Source organism: Lacerta agilis, chromosome 4, assembly GCF_009819535.1.
Source record: "Lacerta agilis isolate rLacAgi1 chromosome 4, rLacAgi1.pri, whole genome shotgun sequence".
Classification (NCBI taxonomy): Eukaryota; Metazoa; Chordata; class Lepidosauria; order Squamata; family Lacertidae; genus Lacerta; species Lacerta agilis.
The window spans coordinates 51,872,194-51,884,199 of NC_046315.1; the positions used below are offsets into that span (position 1 = coordinate 51,872,194).

General features: G+C 41.5%; 1 protein-coding gene across 1 annotated transcript; it reads right to left on the reverse strand.

Annotated features, from left to right (window-relative positions):
* Nucleotides 1–1,349: 1,349 nt before the first annotated feature.
* On the reverse strand, nt 1,350–11,795 carry VPS26C (VPS26 endosomal protein sorting factor C). Its single transcript, XM_033147016.1, is given in 11 exon segments — nt 1,350–2,071; nt 2,564–2,716; nt 3,132–3,282; nt 4,522–4,596; nt 5,586–5,614; nt 5,617–5,666; nt 7,554–7,635; nt 7,638–7,709; nt 8,203–8,307; nt 8,310–8,340; nt 11,664–11,795. Coding segments are annotated over 11 exon segments (888 nt in total). The 5' UTR covers nt 11,721–11,795; the 3' UTR covers nt 1,350–1,988.
* Nucleotides 11,796–12,006: the final 211 nt, after the last annotated feature.

Genomic DNA, 12,006 nt, shown 5'->3' on the forward strand with positions numbered 1-12,006 from the left:
TCACTTCCACCTGGAGCTGGATTGGGTGGCTCCTGCGGACCAATCAGACTGCTGCATTCTGGATCCTATTGTTCTAGGATTCAGCTCAGTACATAACAAATTGGATCACACACTTGGCCCGTGTCTCATGCTCAGCTCTGTTCCTCTTCCTGCAGTTTGAATGCCTTTTTTGCCCTTGGACAGAGTTCTATCACATAGCTTTTCTTCTGAATGCCCCAGTAGCTTAATTGTTGGTTTCAGAGTAGTGTTTTCCTTGGTGTGTACAACTGTTTAAATTGCCCTATTCTCTACAGAGCGTTACTGTCCCTTTCCACAGGTTTTTTTTTAAGGAAGACCCATTTATTGTTGCCTATATCAGTTTTTTGCCCTTCCTATTTTTCAATATATTGCTTATTTCCACCTACTGTGGCCTAATAGCTGCAGTAATTGGCAAAATGACTGAGCAGGGCTATCATCGCCACCTCTGGCCGGTGTGCTGCCAGCAGTACAAGTGGCAACTGTAAACAGAGCACCAGTGCCTTTTATTAGGCTCAAACACCCAAAAAAAAGTTGCTGTTGTCGTGAGACCTGACCATAATATCACCTGTAAAAAGCTGAGCTAACATGATCTACATGTAATGTATGTAAAATGTAGGCTAATTGTATGTAAAAGTAAATGGGCACATATCAGCACCTCGCAGCATGTTTTCCCTGTAGATTCCAAAATAAGGTTATAGAAACCACTACCCAGGAAGGCCAGTGCACTCCTAACTTGAGTAGAGATGCAAGGTGTTACATAAGATGACACACACTGTGAGCAAGCCACAGAATTTTAGTTTGCTTTCTAACATACATTACACATGTGAGAGAACTTCATCCATTTTAGCAATAAACATATTTGGAGGAAGAAATCAAAGCTCTCGTCACTTAACAGGCACTTTTGGATAATGAACTACATATTCCATTACTTTGTGCAAGTAGACACAACTCAGGAATGCGTTGCATTTGGTTGGTGTACAACATTTAGAACCTAGTAATGCAATGCAGCAAGGACATGGGATCAGGTCAAGGCAAAAAGGCACATCACCAGATGGTTCCATTCCTTTAGTAAGCTTGTAGGCTGACACCTCTCAAGGATAGGTAGCACGGTATTTATTCTATCATCTCCTCTCCTATGTCCCAATTATCCCTTAGTTCAACTCAAGTGGATTTCATCTCATTCTAAAGGCAAACTTGTCCGAAGATGGCAGTGCAATACCATTCTGCTTGCAGGCAAATGAGAGCTAATCTTTATAGCTGATGCTCCAATATTGACAAATCCTATGCTATTTATGTTAAATCACTGCACCCAAGTCAAAATATCCCCCACAGGCCAGGAGCATTCACACAAAGTTTTTATTTAAAATGCCGATGGTGAAAACAGGAATTTCTATATAGTAGTTTTTGAAAAGTTCAGTTTCGTTCTAGTTTGTAAGTCCGCTGCTTAGGTAAATGGAATTCCTACCACACTGCTCTTACTCAGATTCCAGTAGATTTTCTTCAAAATTTGTATAGTATTACTACATGTATGCACAGTGAGCATCCTCTGACATGGATAGGAAATGGCTTCAGTTGGAATGACATCTTGGCAAACAAAACTCTTGTGTTATGATCTCTTGCTAGTAGAACCAATACAAACAAGGATCAAGCAGATGAAGGGGTAGTTCAGCTAGAGAGTGGTTTTGTATGTGATAACAGTTTTACCATAAGCAGAGGCAGCTCTTCAACATCTGATAAACACTAGAATCAGGGCAAAATTCAGCTGGTCCATGTTGGGCAACGACCTTGAGAGAGCACTTTTATAGCTGCGAGCGTACAATTCTGGCTCATCGGAACACCTAAATTTCATTCTTCTATCGCCATACATGGCAGCAATCACATTGCTTGGTTCTCGCAGTGCCAACACACTGGATTCCCAACTGATAGGAGGCTTCTGGTCCCAATGGTATTCCTGAAACTGTTCTAATTAATCAGAGCCTGCAGAGCTTCAGCGGAAAGTTCTCTGTGATGAGGTGATCATCATGCAAGAGGACGACGACATTAACTTCAAATTCTAGAGGAACAAATGACACAATCTTGGAATTAGCATTGTCGCCCAGGCCCCTGTAATCTTAGTAGTACATTTGTAGTTTGCGAAATGGTTTGAAATAATGATTAGGTAGAGACTGGATTAGCATCTCATTAGAGATCAGTACATCCTTGGGTGCCAAGTAATACCTCAAAAATTCAGCTCCAACTGGGCTTCTTGAAAGGCAACATAAAAATATTCAAGCATTTGTAGGTGCTGAGTATGTCTCTATCTTAATCAAAACAACACTTTTCAGGGAGTTCAAGATAGCCAGCACTGAAAAATCAAGTCAAACTATCAATTTCAGGTAATTCCTTTTGGTGATACCCAACCTTAGTGACTCAGAATAGACCCACTAAAACCACTGGGACTACTTGTTTCTAAAATTCATTTTTGTCAGTTGCTGATATACTGCATCTATATAATGCAAGCGATAAATAAAGAATGATAGGAGTAAGTCAAACATCTATTCCTTACCAACTTTGAAGTTTGTGGTTTCCAGGGTGGGGCAGGTGAACAGTCTGGGGAATACCATGTAGATCGGAATAGGAAGATTTCTGCAGACATCTCCGTCAGCAATCTGAATATTCTGAATCTCAGTGGCATCTCTAGCATAACCTTCAGCACAGCCTTTGCAAAAGTGGGACAAAAGCGGCATTAAAAGGAAACCAAACTTTGCAAATGCAGTGTATTACCATGCATGCTGCTTCAAGTACTAGAACATTCCTACAGTTGGCCAGGGATGGGGGCCTTCCAATTAAGAACCAATATCCTACAAATTCAGAGATTTGAATACACGTGAATTGTTGTATGCACACACATGTTATGACCTACACAGGTGTGCACTACAAGTACTTTGGGAATTTTCCAACATGTGGCGTGACCTTTACTATGACTGGTATTTTATCTTGCTTTCTGGCAAAGCTTTCAATTATTCGAGGGCTATTTCAATTTAATGGCTAAGTTGAAAACACTTTGTTGTGCTTTTAAAATGTAAAACCAAACTCTCTGGAACATTTATAGACAGACATGTATAAAGACATACCACAGGTTTCCACTCGAACCAACTGGAGTTCAATACTCTTAACCGCAGCATCCGAGTTGACCACCACAAGCTCCCCTGTGAGGGGTTGCGTTATGATGCAGTTTGTAGAGTTGAGATGGCCTCTTATGAGAAACTTTGGGAGCAATGCCCTCTAAATGCAAAGTGAAGTTAAAAGAGAAGGTAGGTAATCTAATCAAGAATTGCCATTTCCCCCGTTCTGTTCTGCGATTTCCCCTTTGTATTAAACTAAACTTGAAAGCAGGATCTGTGTCGGTTTCCAAAAACTCTGTACAACACTTTAAGTACATTACAAAGAATAGTGAGAAACTACCTGGAAATATTCTCTAGGTCACTCTAAGTCTGTTACAAAGGAAGATAGACTTGCCTAGCCAAATCCATATGATTGCCTTTTAATCCAAGTTCATACTAGAAGTCTCCTAATTTAGCAAAACAAGGATTAAAATCCTAAATCACACCACACAATACTGCTTTTTCTATGACCAGTTTCCATCAAACAGACAATACTGAAATAATAAATTGTGTTTCCACTGAAACTTGCATTTATTAAAGCTAGTGTTTCATTCCATACAATTATTGTTTCTTTGCCTCTGTTTTAACTATTTATCTGTGCTTTTATATTGCCTTTTTTATCTTGTGAATTGCCCTGATTTCTGATGAAGGGCAGTATATAAATCTAGTAAAATAAATAAATACAAACAACCAAGAAATTTAAAGGACCCTCTATAAAGTGACTGCCGTTAATAACAGCTCCACAAGATGGTTACCATCTAAACTGAAAAGCCTTTATATGTTGTAGTTTAAGATCTTATCTAAAAAGGGGAAAAGCATGATGGCAGAAGATGGGACAGGAGTAGCTGTGTGGAAAGAAAGGTATTTTAGGGGGAAAGCACAGAACCAATGAACATTCTAAAACCCTTGACCAATCAAATGTACTTTGTCGTGAAGGACAGGAACTGGATTATGTAGCCAGCAAGCATATGCTCTCGATCATAACCCCACATACAAATACACTGCATCCAAAAATAACAAACCAAACCCTGTTCTAGGAAAAACACATTTTAAATGGCGATTTCTCCACAGGCCGTTACATCTCAACTGGGCAAATGGTCATTAGATGATAAACCACCACAAGAACTGGGATAGCAATGCTGGTTTGCATACACTGTTGTGCAATGGTTTACCCAGGCCAGGTGAGATGGCCAGCTATGGATTGCCACTAGATTGGAAGTGAGAAGGAAAAAACCAGAGCGTACATATGGGAGCAGGGGACAGACAGGAATACACACAAACAGGGCTCCTGCATCTAAACAACCAAATTGTTTCAGTAAGCACACTAGTACTGTATCCCTTACGGGAATATGGGTCTTACCTCTTTCACATTCTGTAGAGTTTCAGGAGTAATAGTAAAGTCCACTGGGCTTGGGGTTGGTTTACCTTTCTGAGGCTGTGACAATGAAAAGAAGGGTCAGAGTGGTAAGTCTACTATTTGTCAATTTCTGATGCCTGAGGCGTTATATTTACAGTGGTACCTCGGTTCTCGAACTTAATCCATTCCGGGAGGCCTTTGACTCCCAAAACCGTTAGAAAACCAAGGCATGGCTTCTGATTGGCTGCAGGAGCTTCCTGCACTCAAGCGGAAGCTGCGTCGGATGTTTGGCTTCCAAAGAACGATTGCAAACCGGGACACTTACTTCCAGGTTTGCGGCGTTTGGGAGCCGAGTTGTTCGACAACTAAGCTGTTCGAGAACCAAGGTATTATCCATTCTTGTAATATGTGACTTGAATACTATAGGAAAGGTAGTTCTTGCTTGGTGGAAGATGTGCCAGCAATCCCAACTGGCCATTTGTAGGGCAGTCCTTTGATACGTGCCCTCATCAGCCTAGAGGGAAGAGGTCAGTGGAAGGACCTTCCCATAATCTCTACTGGCTATGAAGAATAGTCTCATGATATTAATGGGGCAGTCTAGGATAGCGTTCCCCTCAGGCATAGCAACAGGATGCAGTTTCAGTACAGAATTAAAAGGAGAGCGGAACATAAACGATAATGACATGGTGTGCACATGGTAAGCCAAACGTTTGCTACCGATTGTGGCTAAGGAGGAAAAACCTAAACCATGATCCTAGGTTTGGGCAACACTCAGGCTGCACTAAAAATACCAGGAAGAGCAACGCAGGTGCAAGTTCCTCTCCAGGAGCCAGCATGGTCATGGACCCCAATAAGCCATAGTTTGTCTCACTGTGATGTGTGAACCAAGTCATGATCTACTGTTCTATATCAGACCAAAACCCCTGCCTTCTTGGAATCGTAGAGAATTCGCACAACGCCTTCTGTCATTTCCCCCAACTTCAGGTCCACATTCTTCCTGCTATAAATCCCCATTGATTCCTTACATAACTGCCAATTCACCAGTGCATGTTTTGGCATGTACTTACTGGCGAATGGACAATAAATTCACAAGTCTAGTCAAATCCTTAGCCAGGAGAGAGCGCCGCATGTCACATCGAAGGGTATATCTATGCAAAGGAAAAACAGTCATTTATTTCATCTTGGAACTGGAAAAAGAATGCAACCCACTAACGAGTTATTTTGTTGATTAGCAATTTAAGAGCCACGTCTTTTCTGATGATTAATCTAGGTTTATATAAAACAAATTAATACCTATTTTAACCCCCCCCCCCCAATATCTGAAAAATGGACTTCAACATTTGTTCCAACCCACCATTAGACTTTTATGCACAACCTGTGCATATCTTCTGCAAAATATCTTGTCACAGGAAGTGCTGCAATACCCACCTACAGTGGTACCTTGGTTCTCGAACGTAATCCGTTCTGGCAGACCATTCAAGTTCCGAAACATTGGAAAACCGTGGCTGCAAGTTCAATTGGAAAAGTGGGAAAAACACGCAGTGGAAGCTGTTTGACTTCTGAGGCGCATTTGAAAATGGAAGCAATACTTCCAGGTTTTTGGCATTTGAAAACCGAAACATTTGGCTTCTGAGACGCTCGAGAAACTGAGGTACACCATATACAATGCAGCTGTAGATGTGGTCCCTACCAACTCTACAATTCTGTGACTCTATGGTTCATCTCAAAAAGAATTCCATGGTGAGCAAGTTCATTTTACATCATCCAAAACCCTACAGTAAAGGAATAAGGCAAGTTCTAACAATAAATAACTGAACTGCTTTTAGTTTGAGGGAAAGCATTTCTGCAAAGAGCACTCTTGATTCCCAATGATAATTTTTTTAATCAAAGGACCCTTGCTGTTTATTTTGCTTCATTTTTAAAAACTATAACAGGGAAAGTGTTCCAAATTTAAACACCTATATATATCATTAATTTTAATGGGAGAGTTAAACTCATAAAGTATGACTTATTAAGTGCTTAACTTTGTGCTTTTTAAGCATTTAATGTGTATTTGTGTGTGGGGGGTGTCAATTAAAGATCGACTGGAAACACATCTAAATGTCTTTTTTGTTTTTTAGAAGTGACAAACTAAATTTTAAAAAATAATAACTATCTTAACAACTGTTAAACTATATTTTCTTATATCATTGGACCAAGCTACATGAACTCTCATTGCCTATGCAGTAATGATAAGCCAGTTTATTCAAAATAACAAATAAAATGTCCTGCAAGAGGGAGGAACAAAAAGCTTTTCACAAGCTAGATATCTTATTGGCCCCCCTACACAAGGAAAAAGAGTGAGTAGCCCTACAGAGGCCTCCATCGAAGCTCCCGCTGACCTCAGTGAATTGCTCCCTTTGCTCCAGTTCAATAAAAATGGCTTAAGCATCGGTGAATGTATCAGTTCTCAGTTAAAACTTGGTATGAAGTAACTCAGCATATGCATTGGCACAGCTTCTGTCATGTTGTTGCTCACAGCAGATGTTCTATCTGGAAGAAGCCTGAGCCAAAACTAGGTAAGAAGAAATTCATTAAATAGAAAGACAGCTGGCACGAAGAGAGAAGTTTGGAAACATCATGCAGATGTATAGAAGCATCACCCATGTGATTTAAGTGGAAATGAAAAGGTAAATCTACAGAAGAGCACTCTCAACAATCTTGTACTAGGCACTCTCCTTTATTGTGCTCTCTCTATTACAGACATTTTTTAATCTGAAAAGAAGCAGATTATACTATTAGGAAAACAAATTAGATTTATGGAGTCTGCTTTACAATACGTAGCAGAGGAGAAACCTTGGCCAAGGAGCTCATGCCATCTGTTCCCGAGGAGCCAAAATTAAGACAACTCTTCTTTTTAACATATGTATCATAATTCTTGTGTGTTTCAGTATTTTAAACTGGCTTAGCAGAAAAATACAAATACAAATAAGAAATATTAATAGCTATGGTTGCACATTCCCCACAAAGTAGCTTATGTCTGCCAAACTGAAAGCTCTCTTACCTGAATGTTGACAAAAACTCCATGGTAGGTTTCATAGAGAACTTTGTTCCCCTTCACTTGCAGTGGAAACTCAAAGGAATTTCTGGTTTACCACTGGGCAGTTTTCCAGGTTTTACCATTTCTACAGTACTGTTAATAAGCTGATAGGCTGCAAAAAGGAGGGAAAGAAAGAAAACGAAACATGGAAAGTGTGGTTAAGAATTTAAGTGGCCCATCATCAGTTTTCTTATTTAACTATTTTCAAAATGTATTAGAAAATATTGTTTACAGAAAAAGGAAAGATAAAAAGCCACATATCGCTGTGTAGTTTAGCCCTTCACCAGTTCCACTGCAGGTATCAGCCCCTCTAGATACCTGAAATGCATGACTACTGCAGGCACATAGATAGAACAATGATATTGCTTATTGAACGTAAGCTTTCTTTTCAGAGAGCTCTAAGCTCAAAATTCACTATTAGAAACTGAAGAAGTTGCTCATCTCTCTCTGCACAGACGGTGACTCTATGAAAGCCAAGCTAAGTTTTTGGCTATTTTAACACTCCATATTTTGGTGATGATCCAACCGTGACCTTTGATACTCCAGCTTCACATAAATAAAGAAGAGTTTTAGGAAAACTTTCCCTAACCATATTTGTACCTTACCAGAATTGCAGAAGGCTTCAAACACACCAACACTTTTGGCACTCAGCTGCAGGTTGACAGATCCTTCCATTGTTAAGGAGATACCCTGGTGCTGGACTGCATCCTACTTGTTATGACCACCACTCCAGTGAGAACTTCCTAAGTGGGTGAATGGGGAGGAGAGAGAAAAATCAAGAATCACCATTATCAAAAAGCATTATCAAAAAGCATGTCATTATCAAAAAGCATGATTCACCCGGGGGCGGGGGATGACATGGGGGAAGAGTTCATAATTTGTCTGTAACTCTTCTGTCCTAGCTCCAACTAAATAGCAGTGATTTAGATTTTCAAGAGGGAGAAAAATTAACTGGAAGTTTTTCTAGATTTTTTTCTTCTGCAACTTGGAGCAATTTGCACTGGAAGGTTTTCTGATGCTAGAGCAGGGGTAGTCAACCTTTTTATACCTACCACCCACTAATGCATCTTTATTGATGGTAAAATTCCTTACCGCCCACCAGTGCTCGATGGAAGGAGGATTCAGCTTGTGCCTTAGAACCCCCCTACCGCCCACCTAGAATCCTGAAACGCCCACTAGTGGGTGGTAGGGACCAGGTTGACAACCCCTGCTCTGGAGTGATCTAACTTAGCCTATTTAATTTATTTGTATTTAGTAAACAGAACCAAAAACTTTGAAACTGTCGAGTTTGCCTAATGCGGTGTTTGCAGTTGATACCCATTTGTTGTTACTAATGAGCATATGAAATGGAAAACTCACACCACTGCTATACCGTTAACAGAGTCATTGACAAATGCAGCTCCACTCCATTCAGGAGCTTTTTCCTGTGTGCCACTTTGTGCAACACACTTTGGAATTCTCCAACATGAAAGAGGTTATAAATGAAACATGACTAGCTCTGGTTTGTGTCACAGTAGTGGCAGATGACTTTCCTAAGAAAGGCAAGCCCATGTATTAGTGCGATTATGATTCATATATAAGAGATGAGTTTGTTAACATCTTTAGCTGAGCTTAGGGATTCCCAATAAAAAAATTATAAAGCATTTTGACAATGGTACCGAGTAAACAGTTATTTTTGACATTCTGTTCCCAGATCGCTCATCTAAAAGTAGCTCTAAAACAGAACTTCTCTCGGAAGTGTGTTGCATCTCATCCTTTCCTCAAGATCACTTACTGACTGGTGTGCAGTGTTAGAAACAGCTATGAAAGCTAGGAGCTAAAAGGCACCTTAAACCTAGATTATAGGCACAACAACGGAATGTCTAGGTGTGCTTCTTTATAACAAGAATTCAAAGCTGAAAATGAATGAACTGTAGCTAAATATTATGTTAATTTTTCACATGGTCTAGTCCTTTCCCTGCCCACACCCCAGATATTCTTAAGAGGGTCACTTCTCCAGTCTTCAGAGAGTAGTTGGAAGTGGGGAAGCAGAAAAAGGTCCTCCTTTCCTTCCACTCTGTAATCTTAAACAGTGTGTTCGAAACTCGCATTGTTCTAGGCGCATTTTGTGATGGGGAATTTCATTACTGCAAGCAGTTTCTGAGCTCGGCACAGAAACTTCACAGTGCTTGAGGAAGTGCAAGTTGCAACAGCTAAATGGGGACTTTCTGAGCACAGGCACTAAACCTCTGAATATCAGAAACCAAAGACATTTCCAGAGGCCTCTGTCAGAAACAAAATCCTGGAGGAAATAAACCATGCTCTGAAGCACTATCTTTGGACTCTATTAATTTAATTATAATAATAATTGGATCCCATGTACTGAAGTCTCTCCAATTCCACTTTTGGACCAAACAAGTCTCAACCTCTAGAATTTCCACACATACCTTGCCACTCAAAGCACATTCCTATCACCCCATTATGATGATTAACTGTTTGTTTCCCTAACAGGGATAGAGAAAATGTAAAAATATTGAAAAAGCCTGATCTTTCACTTGTTTTCACCAACTGCACCACCAGTTCAAATGCTCTTATAATACGCAATTGTCTCTGTTCAGCCATACAGACTCTTGTCCTCTGTTTTGTTGCATGTACAGTACAGCAACCCATTTCTTATAATCAATTCAATTTTTTATTTGGGACATTCTGGGTTGAATAGGCCTATCCAATGACTACAACCATAGCAAAGGAAAACTTTTTATAGATTGCAGCTTATAAGCAGATGAACCAGTAAAACCATGCCCAGATGGTTATATTCAAACTGTAGGTGTGGGTCACATGAAAAAATAAAACCCCTACCAAAACTATAGCTAAAATAACCACCACAACAACAATAATAATACACAGGAGTCGGAGGTCAGGAGCAGGACAACAGACATGCTATCTTCTCAACAGGTTAGTATTCTATACAGTGCTTTTTTTCTAGAAAAATATGTGTCAGCACTGCGTACCCTTGAGTATCCCTGATAAAAAGCACTGGTTTCATAGCAGGTTTTCCTTCCTCCAGACATGCTAGCATTCTAACTGTAGAGCTGGGATGCATACATAACCTGTGACCCTCTCTAAGAGGCATGACCCACAACTGCTGGCTATGCCAGTTTGGAGTTGATAGTCCAACAACAAATCCATCCCTGATCTCTGGCCTTAAATTTTGCAATAGTCTCCATTTCTTTGTGAATGGGAAATTGCTTTATTTTGATCTTCATGCCACCACATCTCAACACAGGTTGGGTTAAGAAGAAAGCACAAACAGGGATATTGTCTTATGCCCAGTGAGTACTGCCTACAGTACACTAAGCAGTGGCCACAGGGTCTTTATTCCCTGTAGATAATTCCTGAGCCCTGGCCTGCCATCTGGGGCAGTTCGGAGTTCAGCGGTGCATCTGCAGGGCTCCATGTTCTCTCCTCTGCTGATGCGGAGAGGACCCTCCTCTCCTCTCCGCCACTTGTGGGAACCTTCTCGGTAGTGGCGTCAGCCCTGTGAAACGCCCTCCCATCAGATGTCAAAGAGATAAACAACTATCTGACGTTTAGAAGACATCTGAAGGCAGTCCTGTTTAGGGAAGTTTTTAATGACTGAGGCTTTAATGTATTTTTAATCTTTGTTGGAAGCCGCCCAGAGTGGCTGGGGAAACCCAGCCAGATGGGCGGGGTACAAATAATAAAAATATTAATTGTTGTTGTTGTGCCCTCAATTGGAGCAGCGAGGGTGAGAATGGCTGGCCCCCTTCTTCTTCTGCCTGGGGAACGAAGCCAGGCTCTCCGAATACTCATCCCAGCTGGCAGCCTTGCAATCCTAGGAAGGCTAAGGGCGGAAACAAGCCCGGCTGAAGGAAGCCCGGCGTGCAGCGGGATCCCTAAGAGGAAGCCCATTCAAGTCCAATGGGAGTTACCCACAAGGAAGGGGGCACAGAATTGCAGCCTTCCTCTCCCCCAGGAAAAAAAAAACATATTAATGGGGGCGGGACGAGCAACGCAGACCCTGCCGTCTCCTTCCGCTCCAACGCCGCTGCCAAAGGCTACTCACCCCACAATGGTACAGCTTGTTCGCCCGCTTGATCTTGATATCCAGCGCGGTGCCCATGGCGACCCCTCCCCGGTCCCCGGATCACGTGACTCCGCCTCCCTGAGCTGCGACTCTGACCACGTGACTCCGACCCTGTTCTTTTTCTGGGCGGGAGGAGGGAGGGATGGAGGGAGTTGAGTTCTCATTTCCGCTTTTCGATTCGCTCCCACTTCCGCCCCCTCCCTCTTCGCGCAGGAGGGCTGTTACGGTCATATCCGGCCCAGTAATGTTACACCTTAAGGCGCCGTTTATTTTTAAAACTGGACGCGGCGCTTACGTCATTGCAATGGCCGCTCCTCCGAGT